The sequence below is a fragment of the Thalassophryne amazonica genome, chromosome 6 (assembly GCF_902500255.1).
Source record: "Thalassophryne amazonica chromosome 6, fThaAma1.1, whole genome shotgun sequence".
Lineage (NCBI taxonomy): Eukaryota > Metazoa > Chordata > Actinopteri > Batrachoidiformes > Batrachoididae > Thalassophryne > Thalassophryne amazonica.
The window spans coordinates 87,100,334-87,124,973 of record NC_047108.1 but is presented as its reverse complement, the minus strand read 5'-3'; the positions used below and the strand labels follow the sequence as shown (position 1 = coordinate 87,124,973).

The following is a 24,640-nucleotide window of genomic DNA, read 5'->3' as shown; positions in this document are numbered from 1 at the left end:
ACAAGTCAGAGCAACGCGACGGTACAAGCCACAGCCTCACAATACAACGTTACCCGATGCCAATTTACGTATGACTCCTGCTGTGTTCCCTTGTTCCCGCAGTATAAATCATGCAGGATTGTTTTTATAGGATTGTTTTAAAGAGCACAGAAAAAATACTGATTGCATCTGCTGCTGCAGCTCCTCGCTCTTCTCTCACAAATGTGCTTAAATAAAGTCCATAAAAGTCCTGCACACAGACTGATTGCCAGAGATAGGGCATGCCCATATCCAGTAAAAAAGTCCAGACATCTCCAGTCCACTCACGGACGATTTGTTCGTGCGTGCAAATGTGAACAATTAAAAGAAAGAAAAAAAAACTGTCTAGCTGCTGCAGTTCGTCACTCATCCCCTCAAGCTCTCTCATTATTCTGTTAAATAAAGGACAAAAAAGGAGATAAGTCCTGCTCACAGACTGATTGCCAGAGACAGGACATGTCCACATCAAGTATAACTCAAGACATCTCCACATTTACTCATGGACGGTTCGTTTGCACGCTATGCGCAGCTCGCAGTCAAAGGAAAAAAGATAAACTATAACAGAACTCAGAGTGCGCATCGGTACACATTTTAAATAACTGCATTGTTAAGAAGAAAATCAAATCTCACTTACATGCTTGTGACCTTACCTATGTGCTCACTCTGACTGTGTAAGTCAGAAAGTATAGATTGATGAATCACAACCAGATGACCAGATTAAGGCTTCTCCTCCCTGAGTTGAATTCTATGTTTTGCACTCTCGCGCTGCCCAACCTTTGCAAACAAAACCACCAGTGTTCAACAGATCTGATTGTCACAATCAAATCCTCTTTGCTCACTTTCCAATAAACACGATTCCCCGTCCTGCTATTTCTCCTATAGCTTTTTCCTATTATCTGGCTTATCTCTCTCCTTGTGACTCCCATAACTGCTGTTTGTGAATGATTATGCCTTAGCTGGTAGTAATCACTTGAAAAGTCACTGCGGCATTATCAAGCCTAATGCTACGCGTACGTCTCAGTCCTGAGATGCATTATGATTTTATTTTACTTTCGGCTGCTTCCGTTCATTCAGGGTTGGCCACAGTTCATCCACATATTGATTTGGTAAAAGTTTTACGCCGGATGTTCTCTTGATGGAACTCCACAAGGAGCAAGAGGTGTGATTATTATTGAACGTCCTTAATCGTTACAGATTTAGCTTGTGAATCCTTATCCTCCGTGTTCATATCCTAAACATCCAGACAGCAGGTTAACTGATGAAATCCTGATCCCATGGTCACCGTCGGTGTGTTTGTTTCTGCTCACATCCCATGGGTCACAGGACAGTAAATACAGGCTGTGTGGGTGTCATCATCTGGCCCTCCTCTTCCCATTCAGTCCTTCTCTTTGGACTTCTCTTCTATACCGCTCCATAATTGTCCTCGAGCACAATACTATGCTGCATCCATATCGTTTTCTAGTTCTGTCTCATACACCACGGCCTATAGTGATGCTGACATTTAACCGCGATATAGCAGTATTATTCCAGCAGTGGTGCACAGGGTCAGCTCATTAGAGGCATATTGATGTGCGGTGACGATCCAAACCTGTCACTAATAGCAAATTGGGTCTTTAGGCCATCGCAACGAGTCAGCGACAATAACACAACCTAAGTGCACTCATTGTCGAACGTAAAAACATTGACAGTCAGTTAAACATTCTGTTTCTGTGTTTACATTTCAACAACAAACGAAAAAACAGTTTGCACCCAATCGTGTGTAATAACGAAGCAATAAAATAATTGCATTAATAGTCAATACAAGTCTGGGAGCATGCACTGGTGCTACACGCTCTCCCTGTGGCTGCTTGGGTTTCCTCCGGGCCCTCCGGTTTCCTCCCACAATCAAAAACATGCTTATTTGGAGTCTGCCCCTGACCAATGCAGCATCTCTACATCTGGAGTTGGTCCCTGGGTGTGGAACTGTGGCTGCCCACTGCTCCGGTGGTTGGATTGTGTCTAACTGTAATTGGGATGGGCAAAATGCAGAGGACACATTTTATTGTATGTATGTATAATGACAATAATGACTCTTCTTTTCAGTTATCACCTTAGGTCACTGTTTAGCATCCAAGACTCACAACCACACAGACAGGTTGCACCAGGACACTACACCATTTGTTCTCCTGCAAAGATGTCAGCATCGTCAAACAACTCTGTCCAGTGACCTCATGACTCCATAAGCTCTTCCCAGGCATCTCTCAATGCCCAACAGTAGTGGGCACAGTTCCGCTAATCTGCTAATTAGCGAAGCTAACATTTTCTGACATCCACCTAACATAACAGCTAACATCCACCGAGTTGCTGATCCGCAAGCTGCCCTTCCAGCGCCTGGTGAGAGAAATCACTCTGGACTTCAAGACCGACCAGTCTGCCGACCAGGCCAGTGAGGCTGACCTGGTCGGCAGCTTGCGGATCAGAAGCTTGGTGGATTTCTGGTAGCGGCGGATCTTTCTCAGCGCCACGGTGCCGGACATGTAACGGTGAGGCTTCTTCACACTGACGGTAGCTGGAGCAATCTTCCAGGTGGCTTTAGTAACCAGCTGCTTCCTCTGAACTTTTCCTCCGGTAGATTTAGGGGCAGTCTGCTTGGTTCTGGCCATATTAAGCTTACGCTGTGAAACTGCAGGCCACTTCATTACATCATCATTAAATTTGGTATCCGGTACAACATACGGATCCACTGAACCAACTGCTACACATCGATTACGATAAACAGCTTTATCTCGAGGGTTTAAAGCCTCGTAATAAGCTTTCATTGTCTCTATTTTCTTTCACGCGTCAGCCACGTAGTAATCCAAGATGGAGACGGGAGAAAATTGGTCATGTGAAAACTCTCTGTCTCTCTCTCTCTCTCTCTCTCTCTCTCTCTCTCTCTCTCTCTCTCTCTCTCTCTATATATATATATATATATACAATTATAATAGTGACAAAACAATATGGGGGGGAGGTGGTCCAGTAAGATTTCTTTTCATGGGGCCCATGGTGGGGTGCACTGTGCATTTCGGTCAATCCCCTGCATAATTCTCTACAGTGACTGGACAAGGTGTAGGGCAACAGTGGCAAACTGTAAGCTTATAATATCCTGCAAGAACATTTGAAAATGAGCAACTGGATATTCAAACATCTGACTGAGACATGAACATGCCTAGAACATTAACATTAGTAGATTTCCATATATGTCAAGGGTTGTCACATGATGCACAAAGGGTTGGTGTTTTGCAAAGAGCACTTTTGTAATCCCAAATTTTGTATTTTCTGTTTTTACTTAAATTAGATCATGTTGTGGAGAGTTGTATTCATTTTATGCACGTCTGCAACTCCACTGGTACGGGATACCAGTTGCACACAGGTTACTTTGTCAGTCTAGGCCGGTACACATCTACAGCTGGGTGGGCCGAGACAATGTAAATGAAGTGTCTTGCTCCAGAACATAAGTAATATGACAGGGAATCAAATTCACGTTGGCCAACTCTGTATTCTACTGAGGTACCTGCTCGGAATATTTGATTCTGATTTCATGTAAAAAAAAAAAAAAAAAAAAAGAAATCCTCAGTTGTCCACTGTCACAGTATCAGTGGGCAACACACTTGTCCCCAAACACTACTCAACCTTGGGGCACGCTACTCCCACATGCATGTGAGGCAGTCGAATTCTTAATTACAGTATATTGCTCCAATGCCAAAAAAAAGTCTTACCCTGGTAACTTATCATTATGTTTTCGGTAATCTTCTATCCATAGTCGTATGCATACCGTGATGGAATCCACCTTTATGTATTTATTTATTTGCTATAGACTATGTGTGCTATAGACTTAGACTGCTGGGGGGTTCCCATGATGCACTGAGTGTTTCTTTCTCTTTTTGCTCTGTATGCACCACTCTGCATTTAATCATTAGTGATTGATCTCTGCTGTCTTCCACAGCATGTCTTTTCCTGATTCTCTCCCCTCAGCCCTAACCACAGCAGAAGACTGCCCCTCCCTGAGCCTGGCTCTGCTGGAGATTTCTTCCTGTTAAAAGGGAGTTTTTCCTTCCCACTGTCGGCAAGTGCTTGCTCACAGGGGGTCGTTTTGACCGGTGGGGTTTTTCTGTAATTATTTTATGGCTTTTGCCTTGCAATATAAAGCACCTTGGGGCAACTGTTGTTGTGATTTGGCGCTATATAAATAAAATTGATTTGATTTGATTTGATTTATTTATTTCTCCCCCTGTCTGCATATATAGTAATGGTAAATGCCACACTGGCAGAACCATGGCATCCACCTTTAAACTCCACATCACTGATCTTTCACTTTGCCACCAACCAACCAACCAACTAAATTTCATATTTTAAATCACTGAAAACATTTGGTCGTTCATAACAGGTCGGGTAATTTTAAATAACATCACACGCAGAAAATGAAGTCACACTCAAGTTTTGAGAAAGACAAAAGGAAACATGACACCAAATATGGAGACTTCAGACGTCTCTGAGGCCCAATTCAGCTGCATCTTAATTCATAATGTATAAGATTCTGTGATCCAACAGAACCCCTCCCCTTCCCCCTTCCACATAATCCATCTCACCTCTTTATCCAGCCTCCCACTCCTTCTCTCCACCATGCTACCTCAGCCTGTTCTCTCGTTACCTCTTGTTCTCCCAACTAGAGCATGCATTTCAACCTGCTGCCCACTCTCTTCCTCACTTGCCTCTAATGCTGTCTCATTATGTCAATCTTTTCATGCCAACTGTTCAAAACGACATCTCTAATACAGTGAGTTCTTGTGCTGCTGCAGTGGCATCACTGTAAAGCACTTTAAGCTTCTGACTCAGATGGAAAAGCGCAATAGAAACACAGTCCATTTACCATTATATGAATTTAGATTTGGCTTTGTATTTCATTTGTACATTCGTTTTTGGCTCTAAAACCCTGAAAAACAGATCTGAGGAGCTGAAATATTTCATATACTGAAGCGTAAACATGGAAGTGCCCCCAAAATATTTAGAATACCAAGAACAGATGATGACCAAGATGTACATAATGAAATGAACTAATTAAATTAAACAGTAGTTTTCACTGAACATACACTTTATTTCTAGTACAGAAAGTACAAATAAGAAATATTAAGAAATTAAAAATGCACATGGAAAATCATTTTAATAATGCATTTACTCTGGCTTGAACGTCCGCACCTCCATTTCCTTAAGGTGATACTTGCTGCCTGAGTGCGATGTGTGGATTTAGCATACTGAATTAATGATAGTCCATCTTACACTGTGTGTAAGCTCCAACAGTAACAAACTTGTGATTTTACATTTGACAAATGTTTTTGTCCATCATACTCTATTCAAAAAAGTGTAAGCCGATTTAAAGTTAACTGAACTAAATTTACTGGAAGCTAATTGGTCTATTAAGCTGAGAAGCTAATCTCTTACCAAAAATGTTAGCTTTGCTAATTACCTGTTAGCTGACTAGCTGAACTGTGCCCACGACTGTGTTTAGGTGATACAGAAGTAGGGATGGGTATTGATAAGATTTTATCGATGCCATTATCGATTCCGCTTATCGATCCGATTCCTTATCGATACCTCTTGTGAATTTTCTGTGTACTAAAAGTAGGCTTTACAGGTTTTCTATGTCAACATTTTAAATTGGTCACTGTATCCTTGATCTCTGGACATAAATTAAAAAGAAATATTAGAAATAACATTTTGGCATGAATGTCTCTCCATACCTCTGAGCTGAGCTCAGCCGGCTGCTGTACGTCAGCGCAGGACGTCTCATATTGGGAGGGAAAAAAAAACGATTACAGTTTGTTTGTATTACAACATTTGGAAAGAGGTGTCATTTGATTTAAACAGCATTTCACTTTGAATTTATTAATTCAGACTGGACTCTATCGTTCTAACTTGACTTGTCAGAGAGCCGCGCAGCATTTGGAGCTCTGTGAACAGAACGGAGGACGATTCTCGTTTCTTTCTCGCAACAAGACAGGAGTCCCAGTTAGTAACTTTAATCCGCACCAAAGTGACTCACGAGTGACATATTCAGAGATGAAAGTGGTGAAAAACAAAAAAGCTGAAACCCAAAATTACCCCCCAACACCACCCGCATGAAAATGTTTGAATTCTAGAAGCTCTGAAATGCAATCTGGGGCTATTCGAGACAATAAACTGCAATGAGTGCAGCATCCATTTAGTGAGGAAAAAAAAAAAAAAACCATTCCTCATTCAGATTCATTCCAGTAGGATTCTGTTCTTACTAGGATGCAGCAGTTTTCTAGCTTGGCAGAAAGTTCTGGAGGAAAACACTGAAGAAATTAACACATTGAAAATATGGTTTGACCAAAACAAATTGTCATTAAACTTAAATAAAACAGGGATGAAATGGAGGTGTAAGAGTCAGGTGTTCACAGGAAACAGTTAGTTATTTCTATATGTATTTATTTATTTTCATTGTTAGTTGGTTTTATCTTTTCTGTTGTTTTGTTTTATCAGGTTCTTTTTGTCTCTTTCTCTAAAATTGTTCGCATTATTAGTTATTATGAGTTACTATTACTATTATTGTTGCTGTTGCTATTATTATTAATATATGAATAAAAATATATTTTAAAAAAATTACAATTTGACTCTTTTACGACAACGAACGCTGAGCCATTAATTATTATACAGAAAACAAATGCATATATGCTGAGATGCGAACAGCTTAATGCTAACTTTAACTTTGAAAATGCCATAGACATGCTAACGCGTTAGCATTGGTCCCGTTTTTAAGTTCTAAAATACATCAATCAACTTTCAGATGACCATAACAGGTCGGTTTAACATAAAAAATGTAAATACGAGGTCTATTAGATAAGAAACCGACACTTTTTTTTTAACTATATGGATTTGAATGACGTGCGATTACACCAATCATGCTTGAACCCTCATGCGCATGCGTGAGTTTTTTCACGCGTGTCGGTGACATCATTTCCCTGTGGGCAGGCCTTGACTGAGATGTGGTTCAGCCCTCTCGGCTGAATTCCTTTGTTTCACACGCTGCTCGAGACGGCACACGTTGCTTTATCAAAATTTTTTCTGGACCTGTGAGGAATATCCGAGTGGACACTATTCGAGAATTAAGCTGGTTTTCGGTGAAAGGTTTAACGGCTGATGAGAGATTATGGGTGTTTCTGTCGGTGTAAGGACTTCCCACGGAGCGGGACGTCGCGCAGCGCTTCCAGGCACCGTCGTCGGCCTGTTTCGACCTGAAACATCCTAATTTAAGGCTTAATTCACCCAGGACGTCGTGAGAGAACAGGAAGATTCAGAAGAGGCCGGCATGAGACTTTATGCGGACATTCCACTGTTTAAGGACATTTTTTAATGAAAGACGTGCGCGCAAATTCGCCGAGTCATTTCCGTGACGACTCGGCGAATCTGTGTGCGCCGCGACATGAAAAACACCTCCGTGTTGAAAAACATTTGTAAAATTCAGGCGCTTTCGACGGCTTTCAACAAGTGAGTAACTGAGAATTGTTTAACAGCTTGAGCATGTTCCAACTTGCCCGTTAAGGTTTCCAACGGAGGTGTTTTTCCTGTCGCGACCCCCCGCGGTCGGGTCCGGCCCAACATGCGACTCAGCCCGCACGTTCTTTCATTACAAAATGTCCGTTACAATGGAATGTCCGAATAAACTCCTCATGCCGACCTTCTTAAAGTTCTCTGTTCTCTGACGACTTACTGGGTCAACAGAGCCTGAAATGTGGAAAACAGCGAGACGCTGCCGCCTTGAAGCACAGATCGCCGTCAGGCGCCGTGGGCCGTCCTTACGGCGACACTACCAGACCAAAATCTCTCATCAGCCGTTAAAATTTTTACCGAAAACAAGCTGAATTTATCGAATGGTGTCCACTCAGTTGTGCCTTACAGTTTTGAAAAAATTTTGATCAAACAAAGCAGCAGTCTCTGAGCCATTCCTAAACAATGAAAAAAAAAAAAATCGACGAGAGGGTGGGCGACTCCTCACTCAAAGACTGCCCACAGGCGAATGACGTAACCGACAGGCGTGAAAAAACTCTTGCATGCCCACGAGGGTTCACTGTGATGTATTACACGTGACTCAAATCCATATGGTTTTTGAAAAATAATAAGGTTGGATACTTTTCTAATAGACCTCGTATTACTCACAGACATGTGCTGTTTAGGGTTTTAGCAGGGGAAAACTAAGATAAAGCGAAATAAAACAATGAATCAATGAAGCAGTAGATCGAAGCACTGCTTCGATCTGCGTATCACTGCTTCCATTGGTTCAAGGCAAAGACACACTGCGTAAAAGTTGATTATAGACCCGCTGCAGGGTCTGTAATCAATGTAGAGAAGTGATCATTTTCCTGACAAACTCCCCCAAAAACAGCAGCCACTCTGAAGGGCCGATAATGGAATTGTTAAGCAAAAAGTTTTTTGATGTTGGTGGATTGAATCATTTCTTAACGATACTTGACCAGTTCTCGATACCCATCCCTATACGGAACCACTATCCATGAATACAACAGAAGTGCTGACAATCATCTATTGTTGTTCGCGACATTTTATAAAAGTTGAGTTATAGAAAGCACATTAGCATCGGAGTTGGACATTTAGAAAGTTGTGTTTGCGTCACCTTTCAGCACATTCTGATTCCGTCTTGCGATTAGTGTATAGATGAGAGTCAAAGGGTTACTCACTGGCTCTCCAGGTTCATTGCCTCCTAGGATACGGAAGCCAAATCCTGTATCCTTCCGCCAAAGAAAAATGTCCTGCTCCTGACAATCTGGCACTGAAATGCAAAAGAGAAGTGGAGACAGGGTTGATGAGGAGAACTGCCAGACACTATGCTTAGTGTTCACTGATTAAATCACTGAGTGCTTGTTGAACTACTGTGCCTCTTAAATAATATTCCCCTTTTGTGTAATTATCACAGCTCCACAAGACGTTATGTAATTGCTAAGCAATAAGGAAGGTAACATTTGTAGGCACTGTGTAACATTAACTGTTGCTCTTTCCTTCACCTCAGCGCCCCATTATAGCAGATTGTGGAAAAGGACACAGCGAATTTGGTTTCAGTCTGTTCAACCTACAGGGCCAGTCTGTGCAGGAGACATGGGCCAGTTCTTGTACTCCCTGCTGTCTACACAGCTGCCACGCAGGACCGGTAGGGAGAAAATTAGCCTCAGCTCACTGTGTACCATGTATCTCACTCAGTGTGAGTTGGACTGTTGCAAAAGGACTTGTACTTATCTCTTCTGACCCGTGTGCATACTAGCTGGGACTATGTGCTGTAGTCAGCCACAGGTGACGTTAAGGTTCAGGAAGAGGCTCAGCGTAACGGCCTTTAGAGATTGTAGATAAATTCTGGAAAATGTTTTTCGGGCAATTCTGACAACATTTTAGTATTTTTGCAGCTAGTCTGGTCTCTCTGCACCTGATCACATCAGATCTCAGAAGTGAAGCAGAGTTGGTCCTGATTAGTACTTGGCTGGGAGACCGTTTGGGAACACCACAGGCTGTGGAATTTCCATGTTGACTTGCAGTAAGCAAGGGCGTCCGACGAAAACCTGTACCAAATCCCAGTGCCTATAAATACTTGATCTGCAATGGTGCCCTGAACAATTTGGGCAGCTGAATAACAAACAAACATGATGACATTTCATGAAGTCTTTATGACATCATCATAATGTCCCTCAAACCATTTTATCAAAAGTTATTTACTGATTGATATAATCTTTAAATAATCTCTCCAGCCACACTAGTTGCAGACATACGAGGGCTGTCAATAAAGTAACGGTCCTTTTTATTTTTTTCAAAAACTATATGGATTTCATTCATATGTTTTTACGTCAGACATGCTTGAACCCTCGTGCGCATGCGTGAGTTTTTCCACGCCTGTCCGTGACGTCATTCGCCTGTGAGCACTCCTTGTGGGAGGAGTCATCCAGCCCCTCGTCGGAATTCCTTTGTCTGAGAAGTTGCTGAGAGACTGGCGCGTTGTTTGATCAAAAATTTTTCTAACCTGTGAGACACATCGAAGTGGACACGGTTCGAAAAATTAAGCTGGTTTTCAGTGAAAATTTTAACAGCTGATGAGAGATTTTGAGGTGATTCTGTCGCTTTAAGGACTTTTCACGGTGGGAGACGTCGCGCAGCGCTCTCAGGCGGCGTCATCAGCCTGTTCAAGCTGAAAACCTCCACATTTCAGGCTCTATTGATCCAGGACGTCGTGAGAGAACAGAGAAGTTTCAGAAGAAGTCGGTTTCAGCATTTTATCCGGATATTCCACTGTTAAAGGAGATTTTTTTTAATGAAAGACGTGCGGACGGGTCCGCGCGTCGGGACGCAGCCGACGCGGTGCGGCGGCACAGGAAAAACACCTCCGTTGAAAGCCTTAAGGACAAGTTGGAACATGTCCTGCCTGTTAAACAATTTCTCATATACTCACTCCATTGAAAGCCATCAAAAGCCACCTGGATTTTACAAATGGTTATCAACACGGAGGTGTTTTTCCTGTGCCGCCGCACCGCGTCGGCTGCGTCCCGACGCGCGGATCCGTCTGCACGTCTTTCATTAAAAAAAAAAATCTCCTTTAACAGTGGAATATCCGGATAAAATGCTGAAACCGACTTCTTCTGAAACTTCTCTGTTCTCTCACGACGTCCTGGATCAATAGAGCCTGAAATGTGGAGGTTTTCAGCTTGAACAGGCTGATGACGCTGCCTGAGAGCACTGCGCGACGTCTCCCACCGTGAAAAGTCCTTAAAGCGACAGTATCACCTCAAAATCTCTCATCAGCCGTTAAAATTTTCACTGAAAACCAGCTTAATTTTTCGAACCGTGTCCACTTCGATGTGTCTCACAGGTTTAGAAAAAATTTTGATCAAACAACGCGCCAGTCTCTCAGCAACTTCTCAGACAAAGGAATTCCGACGAGGGGCTGGACGACTCCTCCCACAAGGAGTGCTCACAGGCGAATGACGTCACCGACAGGCGTGGAAAAACTCACGCATGCGCACGAGGGTCAAGCATGTCTGAAGTAAAAACATATGAATGAAATCCATATAGTTTTTGAAAAAAATAAAAAGGACTGTTACTTTATTGACAGCCCTCGTATTCTGGAAAATGTATTTTGCAGACAATGTTGTCATGTTGTCTTCTGGACGCTCATGTATCAAACTGAGCATAGAAATGATTCTAAATGATGATGTCTGGTGAACAAAATTTAGTATGTGTGTTAAGTACTAAAAATCCATGTTCATCAAATCCAACATGTTCTAAAGCACATGCGTGTGCACGTTCATGGGCCATTTCCATTCAGAAACGCCCTTAGTTCACCATATATGGTAACAAAACATCTGCTTGCTGTTAGTGTTCTTCACCCGAAAAGCAGCTAAGACAACAAAGAAAATCAACTGCTGTTAAACAGAGATTGGGGTGTTTGTGTGTGAGCACAGTGGAGAGATGAAAAATATAAAAAATTAATGAAATAAATGTTCCACTAGGTGGCAACAACCCATCCACCGAAGTTTTGAAGCTCACCACTGGTATCAAACATTCACTTATGCTACAATGTAGTTTCTTAGTTTAGACATCAACATGGACATAATTTTAACAAGCTGTAACAAAGAGGTAGCATAAGACACTGCAGTCATTAGCATAAGTAGACAATTACTTTGGTACAGTTTTTCCTAGTAGTGGTGCAGCTTAGCTAAAATTTCCATATAAATTGTTCATTCTGTGATAAAAGAATGGAATTTCGCACACATATTCTAAATTACCTAATGTTTATGTTTCAGATATGAAGCCATCCTGGAGCTGACCTCTAATGAGTTACAGGGGTCAATAAAGAATTACTCAAAATCGGTACCATTTAAGGTGACAAAACGACACTCAGGATCCAGCCTCAGTGTGCCATGGCCAATTGGCAACTGTGGCCAGGTTGGGGTCAATGACGGGGTCAAAATTTTAAAATGTTCCAATCATGTTGAAAATGATACCACATTATTTGTCTGATCATAACAATTCCAAAAAGGTATAGTTTGGACTATCTATGACTGAATGTTCTGGAGTTATGGGGTAAAAACTGCAAAAAATGGTAACAAAGATCAGTTTCAGTTTGTACAGGTGTCAAAAGTCAAAGTTGCTCCAATTTTGGTAATAAGTGATGCAAATTATTGGTTGAAATAAAAGGATTAATAAATGGAATAGTTTTGACTGTGCTGAATGCTTGGTCTCCAAAGTAAAGGTCAAACAATGTCGACATCCATTGGATTCTGACATATGTTACAGCTGTAACATGACAACTAAGCATGATAGATGGTGCAAACTATTCCTTTTTAAAATGCCATTAACTCAACCAATAATTGCATCATTTTTACCAAAATTGGAGCAACTTTAACTTTTGACCCCTGTACAAACTGAAACTGATCTTTGTCACCATTTTTTTTTTTTTTGCTGTTTTTACCCCATAACTCCATGGAATTCAGTCATAGATACTCCAAACTATACCTTTTTGGAATCGTTATGATCAGAAAAATAATGTGGTGTAGTTTTCAACATGACTGGATTATTTTAAAAGTTTGACCCCTGTGTAATTTTATTGACCCCTGTAGCTCATTAGAGGTCAGCTCCAGGATGGCTCCATATCTGAAAATAAACATTTGTTAATTACAAATGTGTGTGCCAAATTCCATGCTTTTATCACAAATTGAACAATTGTTTTGCTATGCCGCCCCACGATAGAATGCTTTGCACTCCTCTGACATCACCGGGTGTCATCTTTATTAAGATAAAGTCTTCCTTAATGAAATTTGAGCAACGAAAATAACATGGGTGCATTTTTAATATATTCATGCACTGAGAAAATGTTTTCTTTATGCCTTGTAGTAACGGTGATGATCAGTGTACTTGTTGATGGTCAAAATCTGCTGTTTGGCTCATACAAGTGTCTTTTTTAGGTTTTGTCATGAATTAGGCCAAATGTCTGTTTCAAACTTGACATAATGACAAAACTGCATACTTATTAATTCAAGCAAATAATAATAATAATAATAAAAAACCGTTTGTGGATGAGGTGGCAGCATGGTGGCTTAGTGGGTGGCACTGTTACCTCACACCAAAAAAGTTGTGGGGTGGCTTCTCCTTTCTGTGTGGAGTTTACATTGGGTGCTCCGGCTTCCTCCCACATCCAGACATGCAGGTTACGTGAATTACAAATTTTAAATCGCTTCCCGCCCTTTCTGTGTGGAGTTTGCTTGCTCTTCCTGTGTCTGCATGGGTTTCCTCTGGGCACTCCGGGTTTCCTCCACAATCAAAAAAATGCTTATTTAGAGTCTGCTACTTTCTCTGCCCTTGAACAAGGCAGCGTATCTACATCTGGGGGCCCCCGGGCGCCAGACTGTGACTGCTCCTAGTGGTGGGATTGTGTCTAACTGTAATTAGAATGGGTTAAATGCAGAGGACAAATTTCGTTGTATATATGTACAATGACAACTCTTCTTCTTGCTTCTCTAAATTGACTGTAGGTATGCGAGTGAGTATAAATGTGTTTGTTCATACAGTAGTGTTCAGAATAATAGTAGTGCTATGTGACTAAAAAGATTAATCCAGGTTTTGAGTATATTTCTTATTGTTACATGGAAAACAAGGTACCAGTAGATTCAGTAGATTCTCACAAATCCAACAAGACCAAGCATTCATGATATGCACACTCTTAAGGCTATGAAATTGGGCTATTAGTAAAAAAAAAAGTAGAAAAGGGGGTGTTCACAATAATAGTAGTGTGGCATTCAGTCAGTGAGTTTGTCAATTTTGTGGAACAAACAGGTGTGAATCAGGTGTCCCCTATTAAGGATGAAGCCAGCACCTGTTGAACATGCTTTCCTCTTTGAAAGCCTGAGGACAATGGGACGTTCAAGACATTGTTCAGAAGAACAGCGTAGTTTGATTAAAAAGTTGATTGGAGAGGGGAAAACTTATATGCAGGTGCAAAAATTATAGGCTGTTCATCTACAATGATCTCCAATGCTTTAAAATGGACAGAGATGCGTGGAAGAAAATGGAAAACAACCATCAAAATGGATAGAAGAATAACCAGAATGGCAAAGGCTCACCCATTGATCAGCTCCAGGATGATCAAAGACAGTCTGGAGTTACCTGTAAGTGCTGTGACAGTTAGAAGACGCCTGTGTGAAGCTAATTTATTTGCAAGAATCCCCCGCAAAGTCCCTCTGTAAATAAAAAACATGTGCAGAAGAGGTTACAATTTGCCAAAGAACACATCAACTGGCCTAAAGAGAAATGGAGGAATATTTGTGGACTGATGAGAGTAAAATCGTTCTTTTTGGGTCCAAGGGCCACAGACAGTTTGTGAGGCGACCCCCAAACTCTGAATTCAAGCCACAGTTCACAGTGAAGATAGTGAAGCACGGTGGTGCAAGCATCATGATATGGGCATGTTTACTATGGTGTTGGGCCTATACAACCCCTGGCAAAAATTATGGAATCACCGGCCTCGGAGGATGTTCATTCTGTTGTTTAATTTTGTAGAAAAAAAGCAGATCACAGACATGACACAAAACTAAAGTCATTTCAAATGGCAACTTTCTGGCTTAAGAAACACTATAAGAAATCAAGAAAAAAAGATTGTGGCAGTCAGTAACGGTTACTTTTTTAGACCAAGCAGAGGAAAAAAATATGGACTCACTCAATTCTGAGGAATAAATTATGGATCACCCTGTAAATTTCCATCCCCAAAACTAACACCTGCATCAAATCAGATCTGCTCGTTGACATTAACCCTATGTCATGAAATTGACCCTATGTGTCTTTTTGCAAGGAATGTTTTCACAGTTTTTGCTCTATGGCAAGATGCATTATCTTCTTGAAAAATGATATCATCCTTAAACATCAGAAAAGTGTCCAAAATATCACGTAAACTTGTGCATTTATTGATGATGTAATGACAGCCATCTCCCCAGTGCCTTTACATGACATGCAGCCCCATATCATCAATGACTGTGGAAATTTACATGTTGTCTTCAGGCAGTCATCTTTATAAATCTCATTGGAACGGCACCAAACAAAAGTCCCAGCATCATCACCTTGCCCAATGCAGATTCGAGATTCATCACTGAATATGACTTTCATCGAGTCATCCACAGTCCACGATTGCTTTTCTTTAGCCCATTATAACCTTGTTTTTTTCTGTTTAGGTGTTAATGATGGCTTTCGTTTAGCTTTTCTGTATGTAAATCCCATTTCCTTTAGGCGGTTTCTTACAGTTCGGTCACAGATGTTGACTCCAGTTTCCTCCCATTCGTTCCTCATTTGTTTTGTTGTGCATTTTCGATTTTTGAGACATATTGCTTTAAGTTTCTGTCTTGACGCTTTTATGTCTTCCTTGGTCTACCAGTATGTTTGCCTTTAACAACCTTCCCATGTTGTTTGTATTTGGTCCAGAGTTTAGACACAGCTGACTGTGAACAACCAACATCTTTTGCAACATTGCGTGATGATTTACCCTCTTTTAAGAGTTTGATAATCCTCTCCTTTGTTTCAACTGACATCTCTCGTGTTGGAGCCATGATTCATGTCAGTCCACTTGGTGCAACAGCTCTCCAAGGTGTGATCACTCCTTTTTAGATGCAGACTAACAAGCAGATGTGATTTGATGCAGGTGTTAGTTTTGAGGATGAAAATTTACAGGGTGATTCCATAATTTATTCCTCAGAATTGAGTGAGTCCATATTTTTTTCCTCTGCTTGGTCTAAAAAAGTAACCATTACTGACTGCCACAATCTTTTTTTCTTGATTTCTTATAGTGTTTCTTAAAGCCAGAAAGTTGCCATTGAAATGACTTTAGTTTTTGTGTCATGTCTGTGATCTGCTTTTTTTCTACAAAATTAAACAACTGAATGAACATCCTCCGAGCCGGTGATTCCATAATTTTTGCCAGGGGTTGTATATCGCATACCAGGTATCATGGATCAGTTTGGATATGTCAAATACTTGAAGAGGTCATGTTGCCTTATGCTGAAAATGGGTGTTTCTACAAGACAATGACCCCAAGCAGATGTGAAGAAATCATGAAAAACTGTGGTTATACAACTAAATACTAGTTTAGTGATTCACAGGATTGCTAAAAAAGCAGTTTGAACATAATAGTTTTGAGTTTGTAGCGTCAACAGCAGATGCTACTATTATTGTGAACACCCCCTTTTTCCCTTTGTGAGAATCTACTGAATCTACTGGTACCTTGTTTCCCATGTAACAATAAGAAATATACTCAAAAACCTGGATTAATCTTTTTAGTCACATAACACTACTATTATTCTGAACACTACTATACGTGGGCCTGCTACAGACTGGTGTCCTGTCTGCTGGGATAGGCTCCAGCCCCGTGATCGCTAACTGGAGTAAGCGGGTATAGAAGAAGGGTGTGCCTATGCACGGTCAGAGCTGGCATATATTTAAGGACCCAATAATGTATATTGATTTGACTGATTTAACACTTTTCTAAGTCAAGTCAAAGTGTTAAATTCCATACTTTGTACTGAAATGTTCGTACACACAATTTAAGTACAAATCTGTGTGCATGAATGCTTGATAAATGAAACCCCAGGAGATGCTTACTCAAGCAATATTTCTTTCAAATTTGCGGACTGTGTGTGTTGGTAGAAATTTGAAGTATTTGAAAGTTGATGTAAAGGTTGGGCACAGTCTCAAAAGAACAAAATGTGGGTTGGGGCTTGGGCATTGGTGGTGGCAAGCAGTATAGTTTCTATGCACCTCACTATCAGTCTACCCTGATCCATTTGGTGTTAATTGTATTGATACACATCTATGATCTATGAAAAAAGGACTGATACAATGGATCCAACCCACCTTAGTCCCTGTCCATTTCAGTTTAAAAAAATAAATAAATAATAAAAAAGCCTCAACTCACCTCTTATTCCACCTTAATCTGTCACACTGTGCTGTTAAGAACCTCACCACACACTGACAATGAAATTCCACGTTTTCTGGGCCATCCATTCTTAAATTTATTGATATACATTTGTATGTGATTGCATACACATGATTGCATAATGCTGCTTACAGAAATCCTCTTTGTCATTGTCTCCTCACGTTTCCTTTCTCCCCACTGACGCCAAAGTGCTGCAGCTCATTCAAGGAGTTCATTGAACACAGTCAGCTGCAGCCTAAAGCAGCGCTCTCTCAACCCAGTTAATATTTAATCAGCAGCACTCCTCCATTCTACAGGCAGCTATATTTATTAAACACCACTATAATATCCAGGATGTGCATTGCCTGGACATCTGACTGGCAACAAACACAAGTGTGTGACAAGCTCAAATTTAAGAGCAATTTAATTTTTTATATAAATCTGAATGTTCACCCAAATGTTTCTGCACCCCCCCCCCCCCCCCCCAATTGTGAACAATCAGTGAAAATCAGTGGAATATATGTGGAGTATTCCACCGATTTGCACTTTAGTGTGTGTTTCAATGTTAGCATGTTTAGCATTCTGGTTAGCATGTGAAAATAAAAGTAGTGTGATTTGTGAAATATGTACAGATTTCATCAGGAGTGATCTTCAAGAGGATCTACTCTGCTTTATTAGGTGTCCGCTTTTAGCACTTCATGATTGAAGGTCTACAATGTTTCTTCAGCTTCATATGATGCTAACACTAGCATATTAAGCCCTCAAACAGCATGCTGGGAAACTGAGTTTGCCAGTGTTTCTTGGCATCTTGTCGTTGTATTTCCACTCTCTTGAGTTAAAATTCTAACTTGTTTCCAGACAAGGTGAATTTTTGAGCAAATTGCTACTATGAGATTGTGACTCATGTATTTGAATACTTAGGAATAAAATTGAAACAGTGTTCAAGAACATCTTTTTTATGACTTAAATCATAAAATAAAATGAAGTGAATGCAGCGGCACCCAGGAAAGGTAGAAAACCATGTTTCAAACTTTATTGTTCCAGTTAGTATGTAAAATGACAGGCAGTAAAGTAATATGTATCAGAACTATAATGTGGTGAGCTTGAAACCAGAGGTGCCTCAGTTGAAATCCCTGAAGAAAAAAAAAATTAAGCCCCCTTGGACGAGGTCGTTAATCCCCAAGTTGTTGTGCAGTTGAGCACCCTACGAGGTAGCATGCTGATGTCTGTGTGTGTGTGTGCATGTGTGTGAATGGATGAATGTGAGGCATCATTGTACATGCTTATAAAATGGGCTTAAAGCCAGTGGTTGACTGTCAGGGCCAACAAGGCATCTTGTGCTGGCTTATATATTGTCAGACAGAGAAAATTCATTTTTATTCATTTTACACTTATTTTTTTACAAAAATCATTATATTTATATATTTATTATTGACATTTACTTATAGAAATTTCAACAAATGCAATAACAATGAACAAAACACAAGGGCAATGTCTAATCTCCCTGAGTTCAGGATGATGTCATGGATTGCCATGTTCTTTAACCAATCAGATTTAGAGTTGTTATGCTGAGCATATTGACTCTGTGGCCTTCTAGCAGTTTGTGGCTAATTTACAGCTACATTAGCAGTGTGTGTGTGGACCACAGACATTGTTGATGAATAAAGATAATTTAAAAAGTTCGCTAACTGGAACAAGGAAAACATAATGTCACCTTCTAGTTGTAATTCATCTAAATTCCCTTTCTTGGTGTATAGATTTTAAGTTGTAGGGGTTTTTTCCTTTCCTTTTCCTGGAGAAATAGTCAATCTTTCCCACCGTCGGGCTGAATTACATCTTCCAGACCACATGTTTTGTACAAGTAGAGACTAAGACTAGCGCTAAGTAAAATCTTGGCCAAAAATGACTATTTCTCCAGTCCATACTCTCTCTCAGCCTCTGCTTCAAAGAACCAACAATAAGTCAGGTCAGGTCTGGGAGCATGCTTCGATGCCATACATTTCAGGGCATCTCCGCATTCACCACAATGCAGAACTGCCTTTGATCTTGTACAGCAACTACTCAGGCAGACACAAGGGCGTCTCCTAGGCCTCTTCCACTTCCCAGGCTCCTTAACACTGAGGCACCTGTGTGCTGGATCATGCCCAGAGAAACATGTCACATTGCCAAAATATCATTGCTGACATCCTCTCCCTTGCAAGTAAGTTCTCATCTAAGTCCCACTCAGCCAGCATTTTTGACGCAAATTCATTCCAGCAAAAAACCTACTGTCAATTGCAAAACAATTGCAAACCGAATGTCAATAAGTGCTATTTACATTTTAATGGTTTTTCTCTGAGAAGAAAAATAATATTAATAAGCATAATAAGTGCTTTGACCTTTTTCAACTTTTGAGTATAAAATCACATTATTAAAAATACTTTGGAATTAAAGGTGATAGAGAGAGGTTGAATGGGGCATTAATCCTTGTTCTGTGATGTGATATGTAGCCCAAAAAAAAATTGGTTGGGTCTGTAATGGTTCAGAACCTTCCTAAAAGGCTCTCTGAAACAGCTATGTTACTATGCTGGGTTTAGAATGAATTGTTTGCTTTTAATGGCGTCGTTTCAGAGCTTATTTGGCAACCTCATTATGAAATGCACGTAGGTGTTGGCGCTGATCGGTTGCCGTTGTTTGATTGGCTGCCCTTGCTCTCACTGAAAATGCCGCTAAGAGGATTAGGAAAGTCTCCGGTTCAACTCAGAACAGAATGAAAATGATCGCTGATTCGCTCATTTCGCTGTCAATCAAAAATGGATTCAGCCTCAGACAGATCATCCAATCATCATGCAGAAGCTGGGCGTCCGGGCCAGCCGAGGCCAGCCCACTGCCCCATAGACCCCCAGACACGCAGAGCCTCCGATGGGCGGGACAAAGCCCAGCATTTATCCAATAACTCGTCTCGTTTTGCTGCACTTGTCTCGCTATTGAAGTCTGTGGACGACGGTTTAAAGCGCTGTGAAGCTGCGGGTTTGAGTGAGAGGAAATCCGCGTCGTTACCAGTGATAAGAAGCTGATTCTGAACAAAAGTTGAGCGCGTTGTAGCGAAAACGAGACGACAGTAATCTTCACTAACTTATTTAACAGATCACGTTTCAACATTGCTGTTGAGTGATAAATCTTGTTCCTCGCCCACCAACATGAAGTCAGCCAGAGGCTGACTGTGACATAAAGTCCAGTCACAATATAATAATGATAATAATAAAAAAAAAAAACGATCCGAAATAAATATTTAAAACAAAAGAAAATGTGATACTCACAGGCTGTACTGATTGCTGGGGTTGATTTTGTGGCAGAGTCGAAACTGACCCTCTACTGAGTATTAAATGCCGACTGAAGCCAGCTCGAAATTGTGCAAGGTTTGTGAAACAGTCCTCCGTGAAATGCAGAGCAAAGAAATAGTCGGCGGTTGTATGTCCTGGGGATGCGGTTAAAAATGAATAAAAGCCAGTGATCGCGTACATTACTTTCCGTGGGAAGAATATGGAAAGATCGTAGTCTGCTATGACAACCTGGGAAGACACACCTGTAGCTCGACATTGCTCCTCTTCCAGTGTTACGAATGGGTGGGCACAACCTTATGAATAATTAATTTCGAAGGGGCGTGTGTGAAAGGGGGTGGGTGTGTGTGTGTGTGTGTGGGGGGCTATTGGTGAAAAAGTGACGTAACTTTTCTCTCAAAAACGGATTGGCCTGTTTTCTAGGGGCAATTCAAAAAAGGAGAAATACTTGAAATAGAAGTTCTGAAACTTGCTGGCACTTCGTGTGTTTTCCCCACAGCGGGGAGATTCTGAACTAACACCAAAAACATGATAAAGATGATTTTGATTCTCTATCCCCTTTAAGAGTTTGGCACTAGCTCAGAGTGTAGAGTGACACATCACTCATCAGCAAATGGGTGTTTATTTCAAGGACATTTCACTCACGAAGGCAGTGCGTGTGAAAGAATTGGACAGAAGTGAGTCAGAAAGCACGCAATTTAGGAAAAAGTCTTTGACAGGTCCTATAGGGGCCACACTTATTAAACAGCTGTGATTCATAATGCAACATCTCAACAGGAAAATAAAAAAATCCACGTCTATATTTTATGCAAAGAAAACAAATGTTTCCTAAATCACTACATACCACATGAAAGACATGGTTTTCATTTCTGTCTTGCCTTTTTATCTAATTAGCCCTAACAGAGCGTCTTGGGTTAAAGGAGGAAAAAAAAATTAGAGACATTGATTGACATAAACAATATCTTAATAAATGACTTGTGTTGCACTCACATCTGCTTTCGTACATGCTTCTGGACTGCGCCCAGATCTTAAATGGATCCGGTTTCTTCTGGAGAGTGAGGTTGCCATCTGCAGGGTCCTGAGGGGGCAGGCCTGGCAAAGGCTGGGTGGGGGCAGCTGGGGTGGGAGCCACAACCTCGCTGGGCATGACTGAGGGAGGGTGGCTGGGAGAATCGGTGTGGGTGCTGCGATGGCTGCAGACGCTGTGCTGAGAACTGTTCTGGCTGTCTTTCCTCTCTAATTGGTGCTGCGTGGACAAAACGGACAGAAAGGTTTGTGTGCAAGGCAGATAGAAGAAGTACAATAAGGACATTGAGGGCAGTGAGGATAAAAAAAGAGTGATAAGTGAGTGAGTGATAAGGGCGGGGGGGGGGGGGGGGATAGGAGTCAAGTCAGAAAAGCAATGATGGAGGACAAAGAAAAAAATTACCAAGGTCATCATTTTTAGACTTTGCAGCAGTTTTTTTTTTTTTTTTTTTTTCATAAAAACATGTGCTTGGGGTCAAGGCAGATGACTTCATTTCCACTGATGCAAGACAAAGATCATTTGAAATGTGAAAGAATTTATATGAAAATATATTACTACTTATGAATCCTCCACTGAGTCAAGGATGAAGTCTATTCAAAGTTTGACGTGATCATAAAAAGTCTTAACATCAGGTAGGAGATGTAAAAAAAAATGTTCAGGATAATTGTTGAAGTTAAAAAAATAAAAATGAGAAAACGCATATTTAAAATTTCGAGCATAATCTTTACAGTCGATAACACATGGTTTTAGATGCAGTGATGCTTTGTAATGAATTACCAGAGTCTCCAATGATGGGCTGAGGACTAGATTCTCCTCCTCAGAGAAAAATTAAGGTAACACCCAGAACCTTTGACTGATATGATTTCAAACTCTTTCTAATCCTAACATTCACCCCAGTTTGGGGAGGTGATTCTAATGTCTATCCTGGCTCTGATCATTAGACAGAGGATGAGGGATTGAACCCCATGCTGATCTTGCATGAGGCTTTCTGAAGGAAATGTCCTTCGGTAATTCTGTAGCTCTCAATTGGTGAACTACAGTGCACGTGGCAAGTATTCACAGCTCTTCACTTTTTCCACATTTTGTTATGTAACAAATGGATTTATTTATTTCCTTAATATTCTACACACAATACGTACTCCATAATAACAATGTGAATTTTTTTTTTTAAGATTTTTGCACATTCATTTGAAAAACAACCCCCCCAAAACAAACAAACAAACAAATCACACATTCATAAATATTCACAGTCATTGCCATGAAGTTCAAAATTGAGCTCAGGTGCAACCTGTTTCCACTGATCATCCTTGAGATGTTTCTACAGCTTAACTGGAATCCACCTGGGGTAAATTAATTTGATTGGACATGATGTGGATCCAACTGAACATCTGAAAAGATCTGTTAATGGCTGTGCACTGGCGCTCCACATCCAACCTGATGGAGCTTGAGAGGTGCTGCAAAGAGGAATGGGCAAAACTGCCAAAAGATAGGTGCTCCAAGCTTGTGACATCATAGTCAAGAAGACCTGAGGCAGTAATTGCTGCCAAAGGTGCAAATACTTAGGGCCCCTTCACACATAGCACGACGTTGGGAGAAAGAGGCAGAAACAGGAAGAAAATCTGCAAACAAAAAAGTAAATGGGGAAGTGCGACACATTCCACCTGCTGTTGGGAGGGACACACGGTTAGACAGACATGCATGATACAGCAGCGACGGTTTCACGCACACTCATGTGCATGCACAAACACAGTGCAAGCAGCTGGGATGTGTGGCACCACATTGCACCGCTGCTGTGGAGAAAAAACAAACAAACAAACACATACACCATAAAAAATACCGCAATTTTTTAAGTCCTTCTTATCGAGTGGACAATACAAGTATGAACCTTCTGTTCCTCTGCAGATGACCCATGGTCACAGACATCAAGTCATAAAATGACATGAATCAAGCAGTGCACTCTTATGTCCACATCTGCTGGCCTGGGCTGTCCAGCCAGCCTTGCACATGTGTTCATTGAGTGGCGCATGTGTACAGTGAGCAGCACGCATGTCCAGCGAGCAGTGAAGGACAGACACCGCATCATGTGGACCACAGCTCACATGGGTGACATGACATTCAGATCATCAGCTGAGTGTTCACATGATCAGTTGGTCCTTTTCACATGGAGCAGCCTGCCGGTGTGTGCGCTGAGCGGCTGCTCCAGCCCGTTGCAAAGGCGATATATGTTTTTATGTATTTCCACGTGAGGACAGCAACACACGCACACGCCTCACAGCGTAGAGTTGTCAGATCATGTCCTTCAAAACATGGTACGTGTTTTCCACCTGTGACTTGCAGGTCCAGAGATCTCAACAGCTGCTGCTCCTTGCAGACATGCCCACCTGTTCGTTCTGTGCACAGAACAAAGTGTCACTCTCTGTTTCTGTGTTCTGTGATCAATTATTTTAGCTATTTGTTATGTAATTGTGACTGTAGTTATTGTAGTACTTATTTCAACCTGGTCTCACGGCAAGTCGTGATTTAGCAGCACAAAATATACATTAATCTATTGGTTCGTGATATTGTGACGAAAAGCGCCTCATTTTCGTCACGGCAGCACAAATTCATTCTCATTCATTCCGTGATGGCTGCACAAAATTAAAAGTAAAGCGGGGGGGTATGGTTAGGGTGGGGGGAAGGTGTAAGATTAGGTTATGGTTAAGTTTAGGGTTGGGGGTGGGAGTAGGGTTAGGAATAGTGAGTTAAAAAAAGCACCGTCACGAAAATTTGACTAATTTCATCACGGGAGCACGAAAAAAAAAATGTGAGACTGGGCTGATTTATTTATATAATTGTCCTGGCTCTGTTCTCTGTGTTTTTAATGTAACACGTCGTGTGCACTGAGCCATCATTTCCAGCTGTCAGTGAGTGGCTGGCTGCCGATCAGCTGAGAGATGCCTTTCTGTGCCGTGTGTGCTCAGAGGTCGCTGGCAGGTGATCTTGTCTGTACATACATATCAGCATGTCATGCAAGTGTGCTTCACCCCACTGCACGCCACATGTGTTGAGGGGGGAGTCAACATACTGGCACACCACATGTGTTGGGGGAGAGCGAGGGGAGCCGCAACACACAAGCACGCACGCCACATGTGTTGAGGGGGAGCGAGGGGAGCAACAACACACACACATGCACGCTACATGTGTTGAGGGGGGAGCCAAGACACTGGCACACCACATGTGTTGGGGGAGAGCGAGGGGAGCAACAACACACACACATGCACGCTACATGTGTTGAGGGGGGAGCCAAGACACTGG

At 41.4% G+C, this 24,640-nt stretch overlaps 1 protein-coding gene across 1 annotated transcript in view; it reads right to left on the bottom strand.

The window, feature by feature from the left end:
• LOC117512570 (membrane-associated guanylate kinase, WW and PDZ domain-containing protein 1-like) overlaps window positions 1–24,640 on the bottom strand; it is a 358,699-nt gene that overhangs the window by 74,907 nt on the left and 259,152 nt on the right. Inside the window, exons 14-15 of the mRNA XM_034172699.1 lie at window positions 21,310–21,565; window positions 8,748–8,839 (exon numbers count right to left, since the gene is read on the bottom strand). Of these exons, the coding sequence (XP_034028590.1) occupies window positions 8,748–8,839; window positions 21,310–21,565 (348 nt within the window). The remainder of the gene's footprint in view (window positions 1–8,747; window positions 8,840–21,309; window positions 21,566–24,640) is intronic.